We start from the raw sequence: 24,544 nt of genomic DNA on the forward strand, positions 1-24,544 counted from the left end.
TAGATTATAGTCAACGAGTCAATCCAGAAGTGGGCTGCCGCTCCCTGGCGAACTCTCACTTAGATACCAAATCCAGGCATCCTACAGTTTGGAACCAACTTAATATTTATAAAATAATTACCAGCAAAAAAAAAAAAAAAAGTTTTTCATATGCATTGCATTCTGTGATGGAAGCTGAATAGAGCCAGCCCACCCACAACAAAATTGCGGTATTAGTGACTGGATACTAGGAGTCCATCACTAGCAACCAGCTTCATAGAATCATAGAGTTGGAAAGGACCACCAGGGTCATCTAGTCCAACCCCCTGCACAATGCAGGAAATTCACAACTACCTCCCCCACACACCCCCAGTGACCCCTACTCCATGCCCAGAAGATGGCCAAGATGCCCTCCCACTCATGAACTGCCCAAGGTCATAGAATCAGCATTGCTGACAGATGGCCATCTAACCTCTGCTTAAAATCCTCCAGGGAAGGAGCGCTTACCACCTCTTGAGGAAGTCTGTTCCACTGAAGAACCGCTCTAACTGTTAGAAAATTCTTCCTAATGTCTAGACGGACATTAACTTTGATGCCAGCTGTGGAAATGGACAGGATGTTTTGTGGTGTTTAGGCTGATGCAGCTGGATAATGCTTGGAAGCAGAGGAATGCGAAGGGTAGAACCTTGGGATTAAGGGGATGGGGCATCATGACTCAGTCTAGGGCCAGTCCTTGGCAAGAGGGCACCTCAGGTAGGTGCGAAAGTGGAGGTAAAGTATCTCAGGTGCTCAGGTGAAATTACTCTGGGTGCACCAGTCGTGTGCTGCTAGTCTTCTAAAGACTTCTCCCCCTCCACCACCACCACTTTTCCTTCTCACGAGCTTAATGTTCTCACTAAGGTCCATCTTGCTGTGGACATTATTCAGAAGGATTAGAGCTGGTCGGCTATTTAAAGCATCATTTAGTAGCAGTGAAACAAAGGAAGAGGGTTCCAGAACTAAGGTGGGTTAACCCTTCTGGAACAATGAACGTTTGTAATAAACTCCTTTTACAAACGTTATGGCGAACAATTCTTGGTTTTATTAGGAAACCCAGAGGTAGATTAAACAAAAAACAACAACAACCCTGTAATGAAACCAATGAACCCTAGCCAGCGTGGTGTAGTGGTTAATAACAGTGGTTAGGAGCGGTGGAGTCTGATATGGAGAACCGGGTTTGATTACCCACTCCTCCACATGAGCAGCGGAGGCTAATCTGGTGAACTGGATTTGTTTCCCCGCTCCTCCACACGAAGCCAGCTGGGTGTCCTTGGGTTAGTCACACTTTGTCAGCCTCACCTACCCCACAGGGTGTCTGTTGTGGGGAGGGGAAGCTGATTGTAAGCCGGTTTGATTTTCCCTTAAGTGGCAGAGAAAGTTGGCATATAAAAAACAACTCTTCTTCTTCTAAACTAGATGGCTCAGGCTAGCCTGATCTCATCAGATCTCAGAAGCTAAAGCAGGGTCGGCCCTGGTTACTATTTGGGTGGGTGACCCCCGGGGTTGCTATGCAGAGGAAGGCAATGACAAAGCACCTGTGTTAGTCTCTTGGCTTGAAAAGCCCATAAGGGGTCTCCATAAGTCGGCTGCAACTTGATAGGACTTTACACACACACACTCTCTCTCGCGCACACACAGAGGTTTTACATATGGGGGTGGTTATAGGGCATGGCATGGACTTCCAGGTCTGAAATGAAATTTGTCATTATATCGATACCTTGTTTCTTAGTGCAGGGCCTCAAGGAGCCCTCGCTCCTGCCTTCACTAAGATCACGCCGTAAAGTATTTAAGAAAAGCAGGCTGACATCAATATAGGGACCCTCTGTCATATTTGTGCAAGGTCATATACTTTCAGGGTATCAAATGATAAGTGATAACTCCAGCTCTGAAAACTAGCATGGCTGTATAATCATGTGCCGTAGACATGAGAACTAATAGTTTTAAGTGATAGCTCTTATAGTCAAATCTTCCCAAATCGAGTGTTGCATTTTAATTTAATTTCAGCAGGATTTTCTACTTTCCTAAGACATTAATAAGGCCTTCATTAATTCTGTTTTTTTTTTTTTACTTTAAAGTTTACATATGACATCTTTGCAAGCAAGTACAGGGTCTATTTGTGGTTCTACATTTTAAGACCGTGCAACGTGATCATTAAAATTAATTGTGGGTGGAATTTGGCATAGAAATTGGCATTTTAAAAAAATCATAGCTGCCCAGGGAATTCGACTTAATTTTCTTTCTTGTAGGCTATGCTTTCAAAAGGGTGACGCCATTTAGATCTTATATTATTATTTCTGAATATTGCCCTGTCGAAGTGAAATATTTTCCATTAGTTCTTGTTGTTATATAGTGATGTTGGCTTTAAAAAAATGAAATACCTAAGTTGTGATAAGGAATATCTATATTTGGTTTTTAATATACCTTTTCCATGACTCCCATCCTGCCTGTGGTGCACATGCAGGTCTTGTGGTGCACATGCAGGTCTTGGGTTTGACTGTTCATTTCTTCCTAGAAAATTGTAGCTTCAGAGAAAAATAATAATGATCACAATGTATGGGGAAGCTTTTGTTGAAAACTATGGATTCTATTTATAAAAATGTGAAAGTGTAACTTTGTGCTTGGATTTGGAATCTAAATGATTGTTGAAGTAGAATCTCTATGGAGCAGAATCCCTTATCTGCTCCAGGCAAATAAGTGTGATGTAGTGGTTAGAACAGGAGCCCCGTGGAGCAGAGAAAAAGGCCGCTTTGGACATTGGACTCTATGGCATCGAAATCCCTCCCCTCCCCAAACCCCGCCCTCCTCAGGCTCCACCCCAAAAACCTCCTGCCGGTGTCAAAGAGGGACCCGGCAACCCTAAAGGTCACCCAGCTGGCTTCCTGTGTAGGAGTGGGGAAACAAATCCAGTTTACCAGATTAGTCTCCACCGCTCAAGTGGACGATTGAGGAATTGAACCTGGTTCTCCACATCAGACCCCACCGCTTCAAACCACCGCTCTTAACCACTACACCACGGTGTGAGCAGCTTTGGGCCCCAGGTGGGTGGGGCTTAATGAAGTAATGAATAAATAAGTGCAGGTTGCTTGAAAGGCAGATGTGTTTCCCAAAGCATTTAATATGGCCTTCAGTGGTTTTCAAGGCAAGGTTCTCAAGGCAAAGAGGCCTTGTAGGGTTTTCAAGGCAAGAGACGTTTGGAGGTGGTTTGCCATTGCCTGCCTCCCCAGTTAGTAGGTTTACCTGGTCAGAAAATCATGGTCAGAATATGCCTTTGTATGTATGTTTTGTAATCTCGCAAGCTTGAAGAAAATTCCTTCATAAGCATTGGCTAACTTCCCAGTTCAGTGTGGCATGTGGAAAAAGAAGGATTTATTTCATCACTTTCTAAAACTTCAGACAGATCCACAATGCAGTGTTCTTTATATTATCTCCAGCTAAAGTCTATGCTATTATTAATCGCAAGACAGTCTATGTACGTAGCTGATACATTGTCGTGTAAAGTTGTGACTGAGGGAACAAAAACTGCCGAGTAATTTCCCAGGTCTTCCATAAAAATATTACGGGATACCTCACCAAAGGGGGTGTTTGTAGACTGCTCTTGAAGTAACCACTATTTATTGGCTTTTATTGAAAAGATTAATTACTGTTAGCAGCTTATACTTTGCCAAGTGTAATCATATGTAAGATACAGATCTTAATAATCAGATTGGGGATGTGTAGGTAATACCCGCAGAGTGTTTGAAATTCCAAATCTTAAGTCATTTTACTACATTTCTATAGTCTACTGGATTTTAGACTAAAGTTTAGGAGCGATTGAGTGCTGGAAGAGATCATTTGCACGTGTATTTAGAATGTTTTTGGGTTTTGGAATGCAGTAGAAATTTAATAAAAGATTTCAAGTTTTGGTTTAGGAGTTAAATATGAATAACTCTGCTGAACATGCCAGAATAGGAGACAGTATTTTTCAGTATACTTTCAAAGGCCATATGGATTTGCGATGGCATTAACTACAATGGGTGGTAGCAATTTAATAAGCCACATGAGCACTTTGTGGAAGAAATAAAAAAGGAGTAAATTTAACGTACTGTCCAATCCTACTTAGATTTAGTTCCCATCGAATTCACTGAGGCTTTTTCTAAGGCATATCTGCACAAGTGTGGAACCCTAAGAAATCTTTCACTGAGGTTTCATAAAACGGCTATTCAGTTGCTGTTTTCAAAATATCCCAAGGATAATGCAAAAATGTATTTACATTTGAATTCGGTAGAGAATGGGCATCTTAAACCCTGGGGTCCTTGGTCTCATTAAAGTATGAAGAACTATCACTTTATTTTTGATGTGTTACCTGTATTTGTATATTTCGGTTTTTGTTGTTGTTGAGCTATAGCCTTTGCTTCCAGCTTCTGGGTGTGATCTGGTCATGCATGGGTTCTATTATTTTTAGTGGGTGGATCCTTTGGATCACTGCGTGTGAATAAAGGCTGTGTGTAAGTATTTGCATAAAAATACAAATAACAATAAATTAATTGCTGTTAAGAAACATTTGCCCTTCAAGCAGCTGACAGCACTTAAAATCCAATGCAGATAGAAATGCCAGTGTAAAGGTTAAAAAATAAAGCTGATCAGAAGAGAGGTTCTTGGTGGAAAGGGGGCTTTGCAGCAGCTGGTGCTTGTCCCTCTCCTTCTGCTGGCCTTAGAAATGGCAGCTGGGGTCGGGAGGATTCTCAGGTCGAGTGGAACTGAGGCATGATGGGAGGGCTGCCGGCTTTGTGCCTCCATTTCCTCTAATGGCTTCTTCCTTGGCAGTTAGGCAGCAATTGAAATATTTTGCTAGAATACGTTCAAGGTAAAATAATCTTGTTTCTAATGCAAAAAACTTGTTTTCTTGCGGGGTGTGGGTGGGAATTACTTCCCCCTAACTTTTTGTGTTTGGGATGCTGTGAGTAACTAACTACGATCTGATTTCTTTTGGGGTTTTGAGCTACCATTTGTTCTTAATTTTTAATAATTTTGGTGGGTTTCACTTGCGGAAGAACAGATGGTTGTAGTATGAGATATTCCCTCCAGAAATCCGGGAAGACTTGAATCCACAGTTGTGATCTTTCTTAGTTCCTTGCCAGCGAGCCCCGATATCAGTGTTACTCGGCCACTTTATCGCTGTGTTGTTAAAAACTGAACAAGTTCTCTCTCGGAAACAGAGCCTGGAATTCAAGGTTTATAAAGAAATAGCCTGGCTGGACAAGAGACGCATTCATTATTTCCCTAATGTGCTCTGGCGACTTTCACATTGCGTTAAGATAAGCAGGAAGCTTCTGATTAGGTAGGGATGAAAATGAGAAGACAAATAGGGTGAAAAGACAGTACAAGAATGCTGACTGCTTTATTCTCCTTTAAGCATTTTCGGATTGGCAGAGAGCCTTCCTTTCCAAAGGGAGAGCCACGTTGAGAGAATTACGCTTTCTTCTGCTGATTTTTCTAGCCCTCAGTGTGTCCACCAGTATTTCCAACCTAGAGAAGGTGGCAGGGTGGGGTTGCCAACCTCCAGGTAATAGCTGGAGATCTGCTATTACAACTAATCTCCAGCCGATAGAGATCAGTTCACCTGGAGAAAACGGCCGCCTTGGCAATTGGACTCTAAGTCCCTCCCCAAACCCCGCCCTCTTCAGGCTCTGCCCCAAAACTGATGGTGAAAAGGGACCTGGCAACCCTATGGCAGGGATAGCCTTGCAGCTGAGAGCAAAGTCTTGCTGCGGGCTGGATATTGTTTGTCTCAAATGAGAGGAGAATGTCTGAATGTGGAAAGGGGAACTTACTGCCAGTATAGGAAAAGCAAGTAAAAATTATTGGGGTAACTGAGTGATGACTAGGGTTGCCTGTAGGCTTTGGGGGTGGAGCCTGAGGGGGTGGGGTTAGGGAGGGGAACGACCTCTGCAGGGTATAATGCCATGGAGTCCAGCCTCCAAAGCAGCCATTTTCTCCAGGGGGAACTGATCTTTGATTATCTGGAGATCAACTGTAATAGCAGGAGATCTCCAGGTGCCGCCTGAAGGTTGGCAGCCCTAGTGATGGAGCTATAATGCGCCTCATGTACACCTGTAAAAATAGTGCATTTATTTCCTCTACAGCAGCAGACATGCAATAGTCATGTCTGTTGGGGCAAGAATTGCAGCTTACCCACAATGTGGATAAGCTTTATAATGGAAACACTTGTGATTTTATCTGTCTTGTTTGGTGATGGCTGCATAGCCCCCACAGTGTTGGCAAAAGCCATCAGCAAAAATAGAAAACTGTGAAAATAAAAATAAAAACTGCACACGGATTGAATATCAGGAGTGCTTCCCTAAGCCATTGCTTGCTGCTTGCAGACAGGAGACCTCCTTCATGTCTTTTATCCCTGCAGATGGCTAGTGTTATATCTACATTCTTGCGTTATGGAAGGGAGAAGCCAGGCCTTGCTGGCCTTGGGAATTAAAACCAACAACAAAACGGAGTATGAGTGCTCAAGTGCTGCAAAGTGTGAATGCATGGCTTGTGAAGAAAGGGTAAAAGGTAAAGGTCCCCTGTGCAAGAACCGGGTCATTCCTGACCCATGGGGTGACGTCACATCCCGACGTTTACTAGGCAGACTTTGTTTATGGGGTGGTTTGCCAGTGCCTTCCCCAGTCATCTTCCCTTTACCCCCAGCAAGCTGGGTACTCATTTTACCGACCTCGGAAGGATGGAAGGCTGAGTCAACCTTGAGTCGGCTACCTGAAACCAACTTCCGTCGGGATCGAACTCAGGTTGTGAGCAGAGCTTCTGACTGCAGTATGCAGCTTACCACTCTGCGCCACGGGGCTTCTTAGGAGAAAGGGAAGAATGTAAAATAGAAGTAAATACTAGGATGCTAGTATGGCGAAGAACATAGAAGGACACCAGAACTAGTGTTCCTGTGATACTAGTGTGGTGGCATTCTCCACAAGGAAACAGTGACAGGAGTTGGGACCCTCCATTTGCTTATTGCTAGATTTTGATCCCCCCTCAGTGGGAGTCCCTTGTGTGGGGCATTTTTCTGACTGGTTCAGATTAGGCCCTTCAGCCCATCTCTCTTAGGATGTTCTCTTATTCTTGTTTAGAGACTCGAATTTGACAGATTGTAAGAAGTGGGGAAGAAACAGTTGCGTTCAAACCCTTGAACTCCTTTTATATTATTGTATGGATTCTGTAAAGGGTGCAAAATTATGTTGGCAATGAACCACCCTCATTATATTAAGATTCACATCCATTAGCCCCTTAAAGACCAAAAAGATTTCCAGGGCGTATACGCTTTTTTGGAGTCAAAGCTCCCTTTGTCAGATTTGACTCCTGAAAGCTTAAACCCTGGAAATATTGGTCTTTGAGGTACTTTTCTGTGTGTTTGCCGACAAGTCACAGCTGACCTATGGCGACCCTCTAGGGTTTTCAAGGCAAGAGATGTTCAGAGGTTTTTTGCCATTGTCTGCTTCTACATAGCAATTTGGGACTTCCTTGGAGGTTGCCCATTCAAATACTAACCAGTGCCGACCCTGCTTACCTTCTAAGATCTGACGACCTCAGGCTAGCCTGGGGCTATCGAGGTAGGGTTGCCAGCTCCGGGTTAGGAAATGGCAGCACGTGGCTTTAAAGATAATAATATGAAATATATTTTTTGGTCTCTTTAAACATCATTGTGGTCGCCAAGCTGAGAAAGGATTGGATTCCGAAACGCGTACTTGTGATAGACCCACCTTGGACCTTTCTTCGTCTCTTCGTGGTTTTTCATGGACTATAATTCTTGAGTATACATGAGCCCTTGCTAAGGCCATAGAAAAAATTTCTTGAATTTATGTTGTTCATGTTGTTTAAAGCAATCTGTATTATACATTTTTTGTTATTTTAGACCCTGTGAGGTTTCTGTGTGGCTTTCAACACAGTGTTTATGAATATATGTTGTGTTTTGGATTTTTCAAAAAATAGAATTATTATATTCTATAATATTGTTTTCTTTTCCAGTTGGTATATTTCATATTATTATCTTTAAAGCCACGTGCTGCCATTTATTACAGTTTCTACTATTTCCAGCATAGGTATTTTCTTCTTCCGGGTTAGGAAATACCTGGAGATTTTGGGGGTGGAGCCTGAGGAGGGCAGGGTTTGGGGAGGGAGGGAAGAGACTTCAGTGGGGTATAATGCCATTAGTCCACCTTCCAAAGTGGCCATTTTCTCCAGGAGAAATCTCTATTGCCTGGAGATCAGTTGTAATAGCAGGATATCTCCAGCCACCACCTGGGGGTTGGCAACCCTACCTCAAAGTAACCAAGCTAGGCTTTCTAGGGTTGGTAACACTATATCCAGGTCTACTGGACTTGAATTTTCTATTGCAGACCAGCACACTCCCCACCTGAAACTATCCTCACTATATTAATTTAAAATGGCTCTGCTTGCTTGTCCAAACTGGAAGGGTAGTTTTTCTTAAGAACAATTTATATGTTCTTAGAGCGGCCCACCCCACACCCATGTTGACAAGTGTCACTTTAAAAACTGACAACTTTCATTCAAATTAGAGCTTTGTTGTCGGTCTTTAAAATGCCACTGGACTTTGGTCTTGGTTTGCTGCAGCAGAACTACATGACTACTCAACTGGAATTCCTTTTTAATCTTGCTGCAGAGCTCAAGTAGCTATTGGGAATCAGCTACAAGTAGCAGTGAAGAAAAGGGCTTTTCATTGTACAGGTCTGTATTAGGGCAGGCGAGGTATGGATTCAAGTCCCGCATGAGCAGTAGATAGCTGTGGCCTATTTATATTTATCTACCTTAATTCATATTCATCCTCAGAATAACAACCCAATGTAAAGCAACACTAGCTTTCACATTTTATATACAGAGAAATTTCTTTGCCCAATTAATACACTTGTACATAATTAATAATGTACTTTACTTATCAAGTTGACGGTTAGAACAATCTGATATTGATTGCATTGTATTTTGTTACTTTATCTTAAATGACGCCATGCGATATAGTTCTCTTTCAAGACCATTTCATTTGTTAAGACTATTTGTTAATAATTTGTTGTGGAGGAAAAGAAAGTGTGATTTCACACTTAAGGTTGCTTGGTCCCCCCAGGGGCGGGGCTGGGGCGACGATCCTGTATGTACCTGTGATCTCCATTCCAAGCTGGCTGATGGATTGGTGGGCAATTGCCCTCCAAGCAACCTGCCAACCCTATTCACACTACAATCTTAACTTACAGAATTTACTTAGTCCATAGGATGTGATGATGGCCATTAGCTGAGGTTGCTTCAAACAAGGCTCAGCCAGATTCATGGGTCAATCAGTGGTGATTACATGGAATTCCCATGTAATAGCCCTGAATACCTGTTACTGAGGGACATGGAGGACTCTTCCTCCCTGCTTCGCTTGTGTGTGTGTGTTAAGTGCCGTCAAGCCGCTTCTGAATCATGGTGACCCTATGAATCAGTGTTCTCCAAAACGTCCTATCTTTAACAGCCTTGCTCAGGTCTTGCAAATTGAGGCCCGTGGCTTCCTTTATAGAGTCAGTCCATCTCTTGTTGGGTTTTCCTCTTTTCCTGCTGCCTTCAACTTTTCCTAGCATGATTGTCTTTTCCAGTGACTCTTGCCTTCTCATAATGTAACCAAAGAACAAAAGCTTCAGTTTAGTCATTTTCGCTTTTAGGGTCAGTTCAGGCTTGATTCGATCTATAACCCGCTTAGGAGTTTCTTAAAGGCATATCTGACTGGCTGGTCAGCAGTTGGCAACAGGAAGCTGGACTATATTGGCCTATGGTCTGACTCAGCGGGGCTCTTCTTATGCTCTCACGTTTGCTAATTGTGTATTTAACACTCTCTTCCCCCAGGTTTGATGATTCCTGTTTTTTGTGTGGTGGAGCAGCTGGACAGTTGTCTTGAATATGATAACCGAGAAGAACACGCGGAGTTTGTTCTGGTTCGCAAAGATGTGCTTTTTAGTCAACTGGTGGAGACCGCACTGCTGGCTCTCGGATATTCTCACAGTTCTGCGGCTCAGGCACAAGGTACCATAACAAAAACGTTTGATTGTTGGGTTGCAAGCATGTGCTGATTTCCCATGAACTCTGAGCCTGTTCTAAAAGCAAATAAGGAAGCAAATAGCGAGTGTAGAAGACAGGTTAATGAAGGGATCATGTGAAAAGTCACATTAAATTTGAATAATGGGTGTCATTCATCTCTTGTAGCTCATGTATGTTTGCTGCTTAACTCCAAACCCCTGCCTCAGAAAGGAACAATGCAGAATGCCTGAATTTTTTAACTGGAACATATTGGACTGTATGGGTGTTTGAATGCTACAATACGTGGCAGATGTTTATGATAAATCTAAAAATGACTGTGCAGCATCATTAATTTATTCTCCTAATGGAATGTCACACTGATTAAAGGATTTTGGTTAACCAATGAATTGATAATTCTGAAATAGTCTCATTTTGTTACATATGATATTTTAAAAATAGTATTTTTCAGCAAACAGAGGCAAAGTTTTAAAGGCAAATTTTCTATGGCAGCTTGGAGCATTTTTGTCATCTAGATCTTTTCAAAGAGAAAATTCCATTTTAAAAAAAAGTCTGCTACAAAGAAATGGCATTGTTAATTTTGCTAATACCTGCTTAAACCTTTGGTGTTTATACAGACTGGGTTGCTGTAAATGTTAATTGTATGTGTTTACGTGGAGCCGATTCAGTGTCCTTTGTGCGGCTGAATAGTCTCTTGGAATTGTAGATGATGTTCAATATATAAAAATATTGAAAACCAACAGCTGGATCTAAAATGCCTTATAGCTGACTGCATTTATATCTGTATGGTCTGGAAAGACGTGTGGTCCTAACTGTTTTTGATAAATAAAACGGGGTGCTGAGAACTGTTAAAATGAGGGCTGTGATTCTTCTGTACCTGCTTACCAGAGCGTAGGCCCTCTTCGTTTCAGGGGAATGACTTCTGAGTCAGGCATGTTAGGCTTGGATAGGGTTGCCCACTCCGAGTTAGGAAAAGTCCTCTGAAGGTGGAGTTTGTGGAGGGGGCTCAGCAGGATGTGACGTCATGCGCTCCACCCTCCAAAGCAGCCATTTTTCTCCAGGGGAACTGAGTTCCGTGGTCTGGAGACCAGTTGTAATCCCAGAAGAACTACAGCCTCAACCTGGAGGTAGTACTTGAACCAAATGTGAGCACTTGTCCCCATGGTAATCCCATAAACAACATCCACAGACGAGTAGTCCAAAAGAGAGTTGATTTATTAGAAAACCTACAGGTATACAGAGCTAACAGGTAAGTTGGCACGAATGAGAACTAAAGGCACGGCCTAAGGCCTATATGGAGGAGCATTGGTCATATCAGATAGTGGTGGCAGCCATGGCAACCCCCCTTCCCCTACGAGAGCAGTTCCCACAGAGGAAAGGAATTTGGCAGTTACCAGGCTTGGCCTTGGGACGCACCTGGTGGAACCAAAACACACACAGTCTGGCTGTCTCAGCAGAGAGCAGGCCTGACACCAAATTTTATTGGCCACTCAGTCCTTTTTTTGGCTCCTCTCGTCGTCTTCTTGTTGTTCATGTGTAAAAAGAACTGGGCAGTTTTAACTGTGCTTGTATCAGGTTTCTAAATCAGGCTGATTTACAGTTGCTTTTCAACCATGTTGTGATTTACAGTGCACATGCGATCTTGGACTTTGGCTATGAGTGGATTGTAAACTGTATTCTAGGCTTCTCCGAAGTTCTATGATTTCCTTTAAAAAAATGTCCAGATCTCCTAGTTGTATCTGAGTTTTTGTGTAAATAAAATCCAACCATCCTGGAAAACAGGCTTACTAATAGGGAAGACTTTTAAAGGTAATTTTTTTTTGAAGCTGTGAGATGGTGATTCATATTCTTTGGCAGCTCTGTGAGAGAATTTACTGCCGCGATCAGTGGGAGGAAAAAAACGAGCATGCACACAACAATAGTGCCCAGCAACATTGGACTGGGCTAGCAAACATAATACAAGCTAGGGGGGAAAAGGGTTTTAAAGAACCACTTCATGCCATTTTAGGGACATTTCTCTTTGAATGTAAAGGTCGCTGTATCCCACTGTTTCTCTAATGGAGAACTGGTTTCGTCTTTGTCAGCGCTATCCATCTTGGTTAACGCAGTTGATCAACGTGTTGTGAACTAATATGGGAATTCAGCTTTCTGAATGAAGCAAGCAGAGCTTCATTCTTGGCGTCTTCAAAAGGAAGGAGATCCCAAGAAAGAGTGCTTGATGGAGGCATTCACTGACCCATTCTAGCTAAGCATTTTACTTGGGGAAAATGTGTGGAAGCACCAGAGAAGGAAAGACAAATGACTGACTCAAATCAGCGATTTCATTATTGCGGTCTTAGAAGATTGTATAGGAGCTAATAGGTTACCCTTTTGGGGGGGGGGGCTTGCATATTTGTCATAGTCCGGAGAAACGTAGATGTTTGATACTCTAAAAACCTACCCTTGAGAGAGATTTTTAAAAAGACATATGTGACACTGGGCCTTATCACACTTCAGTTATCTAAACAGTCAGGAACTCGCAGCTATGAGCTTATACACATTTTTACATCTTCGTGGTCTTTGTGCCTGCACAGAGCTTGGTCTCTAAAACTTCAAGAGCGACAAAATAGGTGCAAAAATCCCCACTCTGAGGATGAGGGGATTGGACCACTCATTCTCTTTCCTGCTCAGTTTCTGACATCATTCTGAAATTGAGCTTTGTTTCAATCCTCAGAGCTGCTTTGTTAAAAAATGGAAAAAATGGCTGCTTTGGTAATTGGATTCTATGGCACTGAAGTCCCTTCTCTCCCCAAACCCCGCCCTCCTTTGGCTCTGCCCCAAAAACCTCCCGCCGGTGGCGAAGAGGGACCTGGCAACCCTATCCTCATAGCTTCAGAATGCATTGGTTTAGGATTGCTTGTTTAAGTGACGTTATACCAAAAACAAAGGCACACTGAGATTGTCTCATAAAAGGGAACTGCATTTGAAGCATTTCAAACATATAGTTCTGCATGATCTTTTAAATAAGAAAGTTCAGCTTAATTTCTGGTGGAAGCAGAGAATAAGGGCAAATCTCGTCCACTATATTCAGGAACAAAAGATAGTGTGGCCTGATAGGCCTAACCCTTTGCTCTGTTAGGTTCTACAAATTTTAACTGTAATTCTACTATGTATATACTTGCCATAGGGGTATTACAGCACCCATGTGTATAATGTTTGTGAGAGAGGTTTCGTATTCAGGATTCATTCTTCAAGCCCTCTGGTCTCTTTCGTTTGGTTACTATTTCCTACCTATTCTCCTGTGCTGGAAAAAAAATCACATATGATATCATACTTAAAAGTGAAAGAAACTGTCGTCAAGTTTAATCAGCTCCCACATCTGTAATAAAAGCCTCCTTTTAAAAAAATTTCACCCTGTAAATCTCTGAGGCTTGTGCTGTACATACTATGCAAATACTGCAGCATACTCCGAATGCATGATTATTTTCTTTCTTGCTATTGCATGCTATCAGATGATCAGGTATATGCTATAGATCTTGTTCTGTAGACTAAGACATGGGCTAGAAGATGTGGATAAAATATTCAAGCAAGGGATCAAACAATAGTTTTACAAGGACACTTTGATAACTGATTTTTAATTTATTGGGAAGGGCAGAAACAGTTATTTTCTAAAATCTGATCAGATTTATGTATTGTTGGCTGTAGACAACAGTGTTTAAAGTCTCACAACCTTTTTAAATGTTTGTAGAAGGTGTCTTTAGTACAGTTCATTTTTTTTGTCTGCTACTATGTGTTCTTGAAAAATGGAAGAGAATCTTTTTTCCAAGTTCACGATTTCAGTAAGTTAGCAAACAATTGTCATCAATGTAGTAATTGTGTATACTCTAATGTTAACATCATTTAAATGAGTGTTTTGTGAATAGGGAGCATCTGAGGGTGTAATCTAGGTATTCTCTTTGATGCTGTTTACTAGATGTCTTCAGGTTTGGAGAAAATGAAATACGGAAGTTCTTCCCCTCTGAGCCCTAACATTTTCTCCAGTAAACTAGGACTTCAGATTTTAATTTAATCACACAGTTTAATCACCAAGTTAAATTTGCCAGCCCTCAGTTAGTTGGTGGAGCAGCAAGGTGATTGTGATAGTGCATGATAAGTGGACGCAGTTCCATTTGTGCAAAACACTAGCCCTGTTCACATGGTAAAATGAACACTCGTACAACCTGCATGTTCATGTGTACACCTGTTTGTAAGGCAGAACTACTTTACAAATGAAACTGGGGACCACTACCTGGATGAATGTGGGGTTTCAGTCACATGTTCAGCTGTTCACGTGATGACTGTAATGTGAGAATTATTAAATGCACATATAAAGAACAGTTAAGTGTACACTGTGCACAAATTTTACATTTGATTACTATAACTTCTGAACCAGGGCTATGGTGCAAGAGCTACCCTATGATCAAGCACTTTCTCCCTCATTTCTGGTCAGTGTTACGGAGTACAAAAATGAAAAGGCCAAAGGCTATTTCATGCAGTCATTACTGTCCAGTGTGGATGCAAGATATAATTTGATTGAAGCAGGTCATTATTGACAAGAGGGGTTTGCTGAGGTATAGAATCATGGAGTTGGAAGGGACTACTAGGGTCATCTAGTCCAACCCTGTGCACAATGCAGGAAATTCACAACTACCTTCCCACACACACACACACACACAGTGACCCTTACTCCATGCCCAGAAGATGGCCAAGATGCCCTCCTTCTCATGAACTTCCTAAGGTCATAGAATCAGTATTGCCTCTGCTTAAAAACCTCCAGGGAAGGAAAACTTACCACCTCCCAAGGAAGCCTGTTCCACTGAGGAACTGCTCTAACTGTTAGAAATACTGTTAGTACACTTGTACCATGTCTTGTGCAAACAGAAACATTAGATGGATATGGTCAGCTTGACTTTGGAAATGTTCTGTGGAATCCAACCCAAGTGGTCTGGAGCATGAAACCCTTGAAGAATTGTTGCAGTCCAAATTCCATAGATGTCAGCTTTATTCTCTGCACCTGGTATTTGATGAAAAGGAATATTAAAGTTTTTCCTTCTAAATTGTATCCAGAGCTAGCACATAGTTTATATTTCAGTATGAAAAATGAATCAACTGTCAGTTAAAAGCCAAATTAATTAACTTTTAAAATGGCTGCCAGTTCATTGCTGCAACTGCGTCCCGTATGGTACAGATTTTTTTCATATAGACAGTGTGCCCTGCAGCTTCTTTGGGGAAAGGAATAGAGGAAAGATGACAAAGTGGTTCTTTCTACCCAGGAATGGAGGGGATGATATAGAGGTGTAAAAATTATGACAAAGAGTAGAACGCCAGGAAGGAAGGTAACTTGGAGAGGTGGAACAGATGGACGAGGCAACTATGGACCTCAAAGTTGTGGCCGTATAATATCATGTGAGCAGCAAACCAATTGCACAAAAGCAATTCAAACTAGTGTGAGAAATAAATTGGGGATAATTGGTCAGCGGTGCTGCCACAGATGCACAAGGATGGTCTGTCGCTTGCCTCTGCTGATGGTATTTGAGTATCAAACGCAGTGGTGGGATTCGAGGCTGGTAAGGGATAGAGGCAGGGCGATTGGCCTCCTTCTCGCTGTTTAAATTTCATGCTATGAAGGTTCGTTTTATGCTATTGAGGGCTCGTGAACTGGAGGTACAGTCAGGCGAATGGAGGCTAGGAGTTAATGCATAGGGTGAGATTGCTGTACAAAGGCTGAAAGGGAGAGAGTTAAATGATTAAGACAAATGGATATTCTTGATTTTTTAATTATTATTGGGGGGCTGGGCAGGATACACTTCTGGAATCCTGGTTCTGGTTTGGAGTCTCATGCGTGGTTTGGTATAATGGTGAACTGTGGTTTGTTTAAAACCAGGAAGTTTTGAAATTCTTGCATGTGTCAGCCTCCAGACTTTCTAGACTAGTACTGACAGGTTTTGGCTTGCTGTTGGGTTTGAATGCAGCCTAGACAGTCCAGTAAACATTATATAGATAGTTTAAAATAACTGTCAGGAAATGGAAAAGGCTGGTTTGCGTGCAGTTACTGATGATACCCTCAAAGTGCAAATAACTGCAATTAAACCTTCCTGTTCATATTCAATATAAGTTATTACTGACATAGTTCAGCCCTGGCTACCATAGATCCTTTGAACTGAGGATGCCAGGAACTGGTCCTTCGAGAGCCAGTGTGGTGTAGTGGTTAAGTGCGGTGGTTAGGAGTGGTGGACTCCAATCTGAAGAACTGGGATTCCCCACTCATCCACATGAGAGGCGATCACTAATCTGGTGAACCAGGTTGGTTTCCCCACTCCTACACATGAAGCCAGCTGGGTGACCTTGGGCTAGTCACAGTTCTCTTAGAGCTCCACCAACCTCACAGGGTGTCTGTTATGGGGAGGGGAAGGGAAGGCGATTGTAAGCCAGTTTGATTCTTCCTTAAGTGATAAAGTTGGCATATAAAGACCAACTCTTCTTCTTAATAGTAATAATAGTAATAATTTATTAGCTTTTTAGCCGCTCTATCCCAACAAATTGGGCTCAGCAACATTGTACAATTAAAACTCATACAATATGTAATTTAAACTAAAACATCATTTAAAACGACAGTGCCCTTAACTCATGGTGGCAACATTAGTCAGCACATACAAGAGCAGGGGTCATCATAAGTCAGATGTGACTTTGACAGCCCCCCCAAAAAAAAGGTTCAACGATTAGCAGGAAGCCTGGTAAGGAGTTGCAGGTACGAAATTATGTCAAGAGGATTAATCCATTCCCTTCAGCCTACTGACGAGGGTTGCTAGGTCCCCCCTGGCAACTGGTGGGAGCTTTCTAGGGCTGGGGGAATGTGACCTGGAAGTGACGGGGGATGCTCTAGCACTCCCCCCAAAAACCTCTATGGTTTCCATAGAGTTTGGGGGCAGTGCTAGAACGTCCCCGTCATTTCCTGGTTTACCCGGAAGTGATGATTTCTCCCCTCCCCTTCAGCTGGCCCTCTTCCACCCGCCGACCTGCTGAGGGTTGGCAGGCAGCTTGGTCGATTGGCGGGCAGTTGGCAGGTCTACTACAGATTCATTCCCCTTGCAAATGCTGCAGCCCCACGCAGTCACATTACCTTGATGAAAGCAGTGTTTGCCAGGAAAATAGGTAGACTTTCATGTAAGGCTGCATAAAATTTGAAGTGAATCCTGAACATCTTGAGCTGCAGTGCAGTGGGGATGCACAAGAGCACAGCTGAGGAACTTCTTTCAGACTTGGAGTGTTGCTGTTGTTAAGTCCGCGTGAGGAGGGCACACAAGGACGAGACGGCGTTCCAACAACAACGCTTTATTGTAGTGAAGTACAGAACTGGGAACTGTACAACCAGGCCCTGCTTAAATGCTCCCCTGGCCCCTGGTGGCCGCTCCCCCCCTGATCCGTGATAGGGGGAAAACAACCCCCGGGTCACCAATGGCATGACCTGGCTTAGGGCCAATGGGATGTGTTGGCTTGGCCAATAGCACGAGCAGGGTTTAGGAGACTTCGCCTGGGACTCAAGCTCCTAGGTTTTTTCCTTGCTACGATCCAAGCTACTCACATACATTACATCTGTCATCAACTAGAACTGGTTGAGAGAGGTCATTATTTGAAAGCAATGCGTCTACTCACCCTCCATCCCAGGGCTTGATGCAGTTGTGTCCTTGTGGTGCTGTTGTATCCCAGGATCCGGGGCAGTCTTAGTGATTCAGGTGCTCTGGTCAAAAGTCCAGGTTGGGGCCCAGAATCATTGCCCTCTGCCCCACTCGTCGGGCCCTTCTCAGATGCAAGGAAAGGTTGGCCCTCGAGCCAGTGGCTATAGGGGCGCAGGAATGCGTCAGCATAAGAGGGCTCTAATGTTCTTTAACTTTTGTTGCGGCGGGTGGGGAATAGGGCTGTGGGGGGCTGGGGCAGCTGCCCCAGATACCCTGGGGCTAAGATCTTCCCTACCCAGGACTTAAAATGCACAGCCAGGCCTGGAACGTTCCTGCAACACCTGCTTTCTGCCTTAAAACACAACATGCACATACATACCTATTAAAAGAGGCCAGTTTATTTCTTTCCTCTCTTGAAACAGCTCCCTTCCCCAAGAGCTATCTTTTTCAATTCACTAGAAGGACCTTTAGTCTGACTCAGCAGAGCTTTTCTCATAATCTTGCTGCAGTAGTTACAACAATCCTTCAAGGTATGCACTTGAGAGGTATTGAGAGCCAGAGAGATATTGGTGTAGTGATTAAGAGTGGTGGTTTGGAATGGTGGACTCTGATCAGGAGAACTGGGTTTGATTTCCCACTCCTCCACATGAGCGACGGAGGCTAATCTGGTGAACCGGGTTGGTTTCCCCACTCCTACACACGAAGCCAGCTGGGTGACCTTGGGCCAGTCATAGTTCTCTTCGAACTCTCTTAGCTCCACCTACCCCACAGGGTGTCTGTTGTGGGGAGAGGAAGGGAAGGTGATTTTAAGCTGATTTGATTCTTCCTTAAGTGGTAGAGAAGTCGGCATATAAAAACCAATTCTCCTCCTCCTCCTTTTTCTTCTATTGAGCTTTCCAAAGACATCTAGCTGGGCTCTATCCAGGACATAGGCTAATCCTGGGTTCACCACTTATTCCAAATAATTCTGTTGAAGGGAGAAATCTAAAGTTCTTTTTTCTTGTGGTATAATTTTACTTGAATGTGCCGGGGAGTGTGGCTGTGAGGATGTGGTGAGAAGCTGTGTGTTTAACAGGGAAGGCAGCATGATATAGCCTGATCTTTTGCAGTGTTTTGAAGACAGCAGCCTGAAGTGTCACAAATTCAACTGGAAACTTTGCAGTTATGAAGAACGAGTAATTTTGATTCTAGAAGGGTTAAGGTTACTTGACTTCCAAACTGTGTAATCACAATGTCTTCTTTTTATCTTTCTACTATATTTCTCTTTGTCTGGAAGGCTTAGCGTGGGCAGAGTCTAAACAACTGGTGGGGCTTAAATGTTGGTATATTGCAGTCCCAAGGCTTGTAAATTAGTTCCCTGCTCTTATTTAAAGAAACTGCATTTTGAGCACTGAAATGCTGCATTTTTTTTGAGTAAAGGGAGAATTCTTCTTTGACATCAGCATGGGAGAGTTACCCAGCACGTTGTTTGTGTAGAAATTACACCACATTATTGTATTAAAATCTTCACACTATTTCCTGCCGAAGTCCCAAATGCATATATATATAAATTAAAGTTAGATAGCAAAGCTTAGAATCCAAAATGATTAAATTTGTCTTAATACTGCTTTGTAAACACTTGCCTAGTCTTGATAATGTTGAGAGAAATCTTCTGTCCTCTGTGTGTGTGTGTTAAGTGCCGTCAAGTTGCTTCCGACTCATGGCGACCCTATGAATCAGTGTCCTCCAAAATGTCTTATCCTTAACAGCCTTGCTCAGATCTTGCAAACTGAGGGCTGTGGCTTCCTTCATAGAGTCAATCCATCTCATGTCAGGTCTTCCTCTTTTTCTGCTGTCTTCAACTTTTCCTACTGTTATTGTCTTTTCCAATGACTTTTGTCTTCTCATAATGTGACCAGAGTATGATAGCCTTAGTTTGGTCATTTCTGCTTCTAGGGACAGTTCAGGCCTGATTTGATCTAGGAACACTGATTTCTCTTTTTGGCATTCCAGGGTATCGGTAACACTCTCCTCCAACACCACATTTCAAAGCAAGCAACTTTCTTCCTGTCAGCTTTCTTCACTGTCCAACTTTCGCACCCATAATATACTATGGCATGAATTTACTTGATATTATTTGCCTCTAGTGTCAAAGAATGTCTGAACACTGTTCATATTCCGTGTTTCCTGACAGTGCATCTTATTTATTTATTTATTCATTATCTATACCTTTCTTCCTCAAAGGTCTTAAGAATAGTTTAACATATTGTTGCCTAGTCAGGGGCCAGCATTTTTCTGTGTAATTCTTGGGGGCCCAGTTTTGGATTTAGGCTGTAATGTAACTGATAGCTGGTGTTAGCACTGATATATGACTATTGTGGCTTTCCAAAGTCATGGTGCATTATGCTTAGACAGTCAGAGAATGTCTGGTAGTACTAACATTGATTTCTATAAACACTCAACCAAAATGCTTTATTCACAGTGGGTAGCCGTGTTAGTCTGTCTGCAGTAGTAGAAAAGGGCAAGAGTCCAGTAGCACCTTAAAGAATAACAAAAATATTTTCTGATAGGGTATGAGCTTTCTGAAGAAGTGAGCTGTGGCTCACGAAAGCTCATACCCTACCAGAAAATATTTTTGTTAGTCTTTAAGGTGCTACTGGACTCTTGCCCTTTTCTACTAAAAAATGCTTTATGTTCAACTCTGTCTAGCAGTTGCCTGTCTTTGCTTAGTAAGTTTTTCCCGCTTTGTTATTTTGCCTAACTACAGCAGAAAAATGCTGCTTCCTTGCCTTTGCAGGAATTGTTTGCATATGTTGTGTTGGAATTTGGGTTTTAAGATTATAGCAAAGAGGTAAAACTATAAAACATCACAATTCTGTTTCTTGACGTTTATGAACGTCACTTGCGGAAAACCTGCAGTTATTCGTAGATGGTGTATCTGTCACTGTAACTTTTATGGGATTACCTGCATTATTTCATTCAGTCCTGTTCATTATTTCTATGCATTAGGACCAAGTATTTTAAAATAAAGAGTTCATTTGTAGATACACTCCCTGTCATCCTGTATCTGTGTCATTTGTGGGTCTTAGTTAAATGGCTTGCATATTTTGTTTTTTGTAATTTATTTGCTGCTCTGCCAATGTTGGCCTCTTTTTTTTTTTTTTTTTTTACTGGACTGACCAGTAGTTACTGGTTGCACAATGAGAACAGCATGCTGAAAATGTTGCTTGGCTCAGCAATTGTCTGTAGCGTTTGAGCACTCTATATGTGAATTCGGTGAAACTGTTGTGAGAGGAATACTGAGGGAAAACTTTATTTTGATTAATTTGTGGTAGCAACCAACTTCTGGGCAAGTGGGTTTGCCAAGTCAGAAACGGAATGATGGAGAAAATATTTTTAGGGCTTGAAAAAATGCTAATTAGCAATAGCAAAGTGGTAGTTTTTGAATTCCTAATATACGGTGTCCTGTTACTGTGGCTGTAGTGTATTCATGTGCTCCAGGGTTGCAAATATAGCGTAAGTGGACCAGAAGGCTGTTCAGTATTCAAGGCTATTCTGAAGAAGCTGCTTTGTAAAACTCTTAATCAGAGAAATGTATGCAGTCCTGAGGAGCCCCATGGCACAGGGTGGTAAGTTGCAGTACAAACTCTGCTCACGACCTGAGTTCGATCCCAACGGAAGTCGGTTTCAGGTAGCCGGCTCAACGTTGACTCAGCCTTCCATCCTTCCGAGGTCTGTAAAATGAGTACCCAGCTTGCTGGGGGTAAAGGGGAGATGACTGGGGAAGGCACTGGCAAACCACCCCATAAACAAAGTCTGCCTAGTAAATGTCGGGATGTGACGTCACCCCATGGGTCAGGAATGACCCAGTGCTTGCACAGGGGCCCTTTACCTTTATGCAGTCCTGCACAGGCGGCCTGGAAAAAAATGGATTGGGAGGGTCTTTTTTTTTTGCATTTTTCCTGAGTGCGTATTTTTTATTTTTTCCAGTAGAAAAAACTAGGAAATCCAGGGAGCATGGGAAAAACCACCTATGAAATATTTTCTCTTTTTGAGTGAGAAAAACTTTGCCTTGTCTTACAAATCATTTCTCTCTTCCCATGTAAAAATCTGAGAAATCCCATGTAAAAATCTGAGAAATTTCTCAGTTTTTCCACAGGAAAAATTGGGAAATTTTAGGGAGCACCAGGGTAGAAGAGAAAAAAAAACTCTTATACAGTAGACATATACAATATTTTCAAGATTTTTTGTTTGCTTATAAATGATTTTGAACAGTATGCTATAATGTACTTAATGATAATACATCACTAAAAGAGGTATAAAGTTTTGGCTTAATATACAAACATACTGGTAGTTCAACCTACTGTGACTATATGAGAGAGTTTCTGTCCAAATAATAAATTTTATTTTGTTTATATAGAATTTGTTTTCTGCATTCAGCTTTTATTTTTTCCTACCTCTCAGATGGCAAAATGAAAGATTTGTGTGCTATGGTAGCATGAGGTACAGCAGTTTGCAGCTCTAAAGTATTGGATATACTTGCAATTTTTCTTACAGAAAATAGAGATATTTGCATTTTTAAATTCCATAAATATGCCGTGTACTCAAGAAGCTTGCTATGTTAACCTTGGGTCAGTCACACTCAGCCTAACCTACCTCCCAGGGCTGTGGTGAGGACAGAACAGAGGAGAGGAGAAATGTAAGCGGCTTTGGGTCCCTATTGGGGAGAAAGGCGGGATAGAAATACAGTAAATAAGTAGAAGAATTTGTTGTGTGCTAAGTTATGAATGATGTATTTTATGTTGTTAAACCAGTAAATACTTTAGATGTAACAGAAAAGTAAATATTGCATATATTTCCATTCCCCCCCCACACAAATTTTGGGGTTTTTTTCCCTGCCAAAAAGTTTTTTTTCTGTGGCTTCAAACTTTCTGGAAAATTTTCCATCTGTAGTTCTGCACACATTGCAACATTGTGGCCCTTGTAAAACAACCCATGATAGTTGTATATTTAGGCCATTAATTGTTGCTGGTTTAGGTTTTGCTTGTGACAGTCTGTGATATTCAGACATTGTATATGTAGACTATACCTGCACCTGGTATTTCTCAGTCTAGAATGTGACCCAGGCAATTAAATTGAGTAAGAAGGATTCATATCAAGTTCCTGCATCAGTTATAAGTCTTCTCTAATGTGGCTATTGCAAGCATTGGCAGTAGGGTTGCCAACCTCCAGGTGGCTTTTGGAGCTCTCCCAGAATTGCAGCCATCTCCAGATCAGAGGCTAATTCCCGGGGGGGGGTGTTAAATGGCAGCTCCAGAGGGCAAACATTATGGCATCACATCCCCACTGAGCTCCGTCCCCTCCCCAAACCCCACCCTCCCCTAGCATCACCCCCAAACCTCCAGGAATTTCCCAGCGCAGAGTTGGCAACCCTTGTTGTCAGTCCTTGTTTCTCAGGTTTAGTAGAGCAGTCATACAAGCAGCTCAGGCTTGCTGGTTAAGGGTGACAGCTGTCCTTCATTCAGGACCATCTGCCCGCATGAAATGGAAAAACTGGATTGCCAGGAGAGTTATTTTTTCTAGCGCAGTTAATTGGATAATAGAATAAGGAGCTTAGGTAGAACGATAAACTGTGTTTGTAATGCAAGGTAAAGTGCGCCGTAGAAGAATTTTGTGGGTTGATATTTAACAGCAGCAGAGCAATGGCAGCGTTCTTCAGAACTGAATAGATCAGGGGTGGCGAACTCCGTTGTTACGAGGGCCAGATATGACATTAATGTCACTTGGTCAGGCTGGGCCATGCCTCGCCAGCCCAGATTGAGAGGGGGGTGGCAACGGCTGGCTCGGCTGGCTCGTGGGCCAGATCAGAGCTCTCAAGGGGCCGGATTTGGCCCGCGGGCCTTATGTTTGACACCCTGGTCTATATTTCTAGACTGAGAACACGTTGGAGTAAAAAATCCAATAAATCTAATAAACGTTTAGTTATTTTGCTGGTGGAAGGATACTTAATATTGCAGTGGAAGATCTCATGCCATCAATGGTAACTTTTAGAATGGCAAAATTTTCTTCACAAGTGAAAGTGCTCTGTAGAAATTGGGATAATTAGATGAACTTCATAAAACACGGAAAAGCTCCCTGTGACTTTCCCTTCCCTAAGGTAGGGTTGCCAGGTGTCTCTTTGCCACCGGTGGGAGGTTTTTGGGGCAAAGCCTGAAGAGGGTGGGGTTTGGGGAGGAGAGGGACTTCAATGCCATAGAGTCCAATTGTCAAAGTGGCCATTTTCTCCAGGTGAACTGATCTCTATCGGCTGGAGATCAGTTGCAATAGCAGGAGATCTCCAGCTAGTACCTGGAAGTTGGCAACCCTACGCTAAAATGATTTATCTATGCTATTGTAATAACTTGTGCCTGTGCATTTAGGTTCAAGACTCTCCTCCTAGGCTATTAAATAATTGTTCTTTTTGATTCCTTGGCTTCCTCTCTGCAGTCAGGTGGGTCTGTGGAAGTCTGAACAGGTGCCTGGAGAAGATAATGGGATGGATAGGAAGCTCAGTCCAGGCAAGACTGGGATTTGTTGGTCAGTGGACAATCTGCTTGTGAATTGAGAAGTCACCCAATCTTGGAGGGGCTTGCACTACAAAGCTTGGGAATGCTGTTGGATCCTGGCCTACATCTGGAGGCTTAGGTCTCCTCTATGACATGTTATGCCTTTTATTAGCTTTGGCTGATTCACCAGCTATGGCCGTTCCTTGAAAAGCATGATTTGGCCACGGTGATCCATGCTTTGAATTCATC

The 24,544-nt window shown here is 42.5% G+C and overlaps 1 protein-coding gene across 2 annotated transcripts in view; it reads left to right on the plus strand.

Moving 5' to 3' along the window:
• SATB2 (SATB homeobox 2) overlaps positions 1 to 24,544 on the plus strand; it is a 177,384-nt gene that overhangs the window by 18,433 nt on the left and 134,407 nt on the right. For both annotated transcript variants that reach the window (XM_056861366.1, XM_056861367.1), the window contains exon 3: positions 9,889 to 10,065. In XM_056861366.1, the coding sequence (XP_056717344.1) occupies positions 9,889 to 10,065 (177 nt within the window). The remainder of the gene's footprint in view (positions 1 to 9,888; positions 10,066 to 24,544) is intronic.

Source organism: Euleptes europaea, chromosome 15 (assembly GCF_029931775.1).
Source record: "Euleptes europaea isolate rEulEur1 chromosome 15, rEulEur1.hap1, whole genome shotgun sequence".
Taxonomy (NCBI): domain Eukaryota; kingdom Metazoa; phylum Chordata; class Lepidosauria; order Squamata; family Sphaerodactylidae; genus Euleptes; species Euleptes europaea.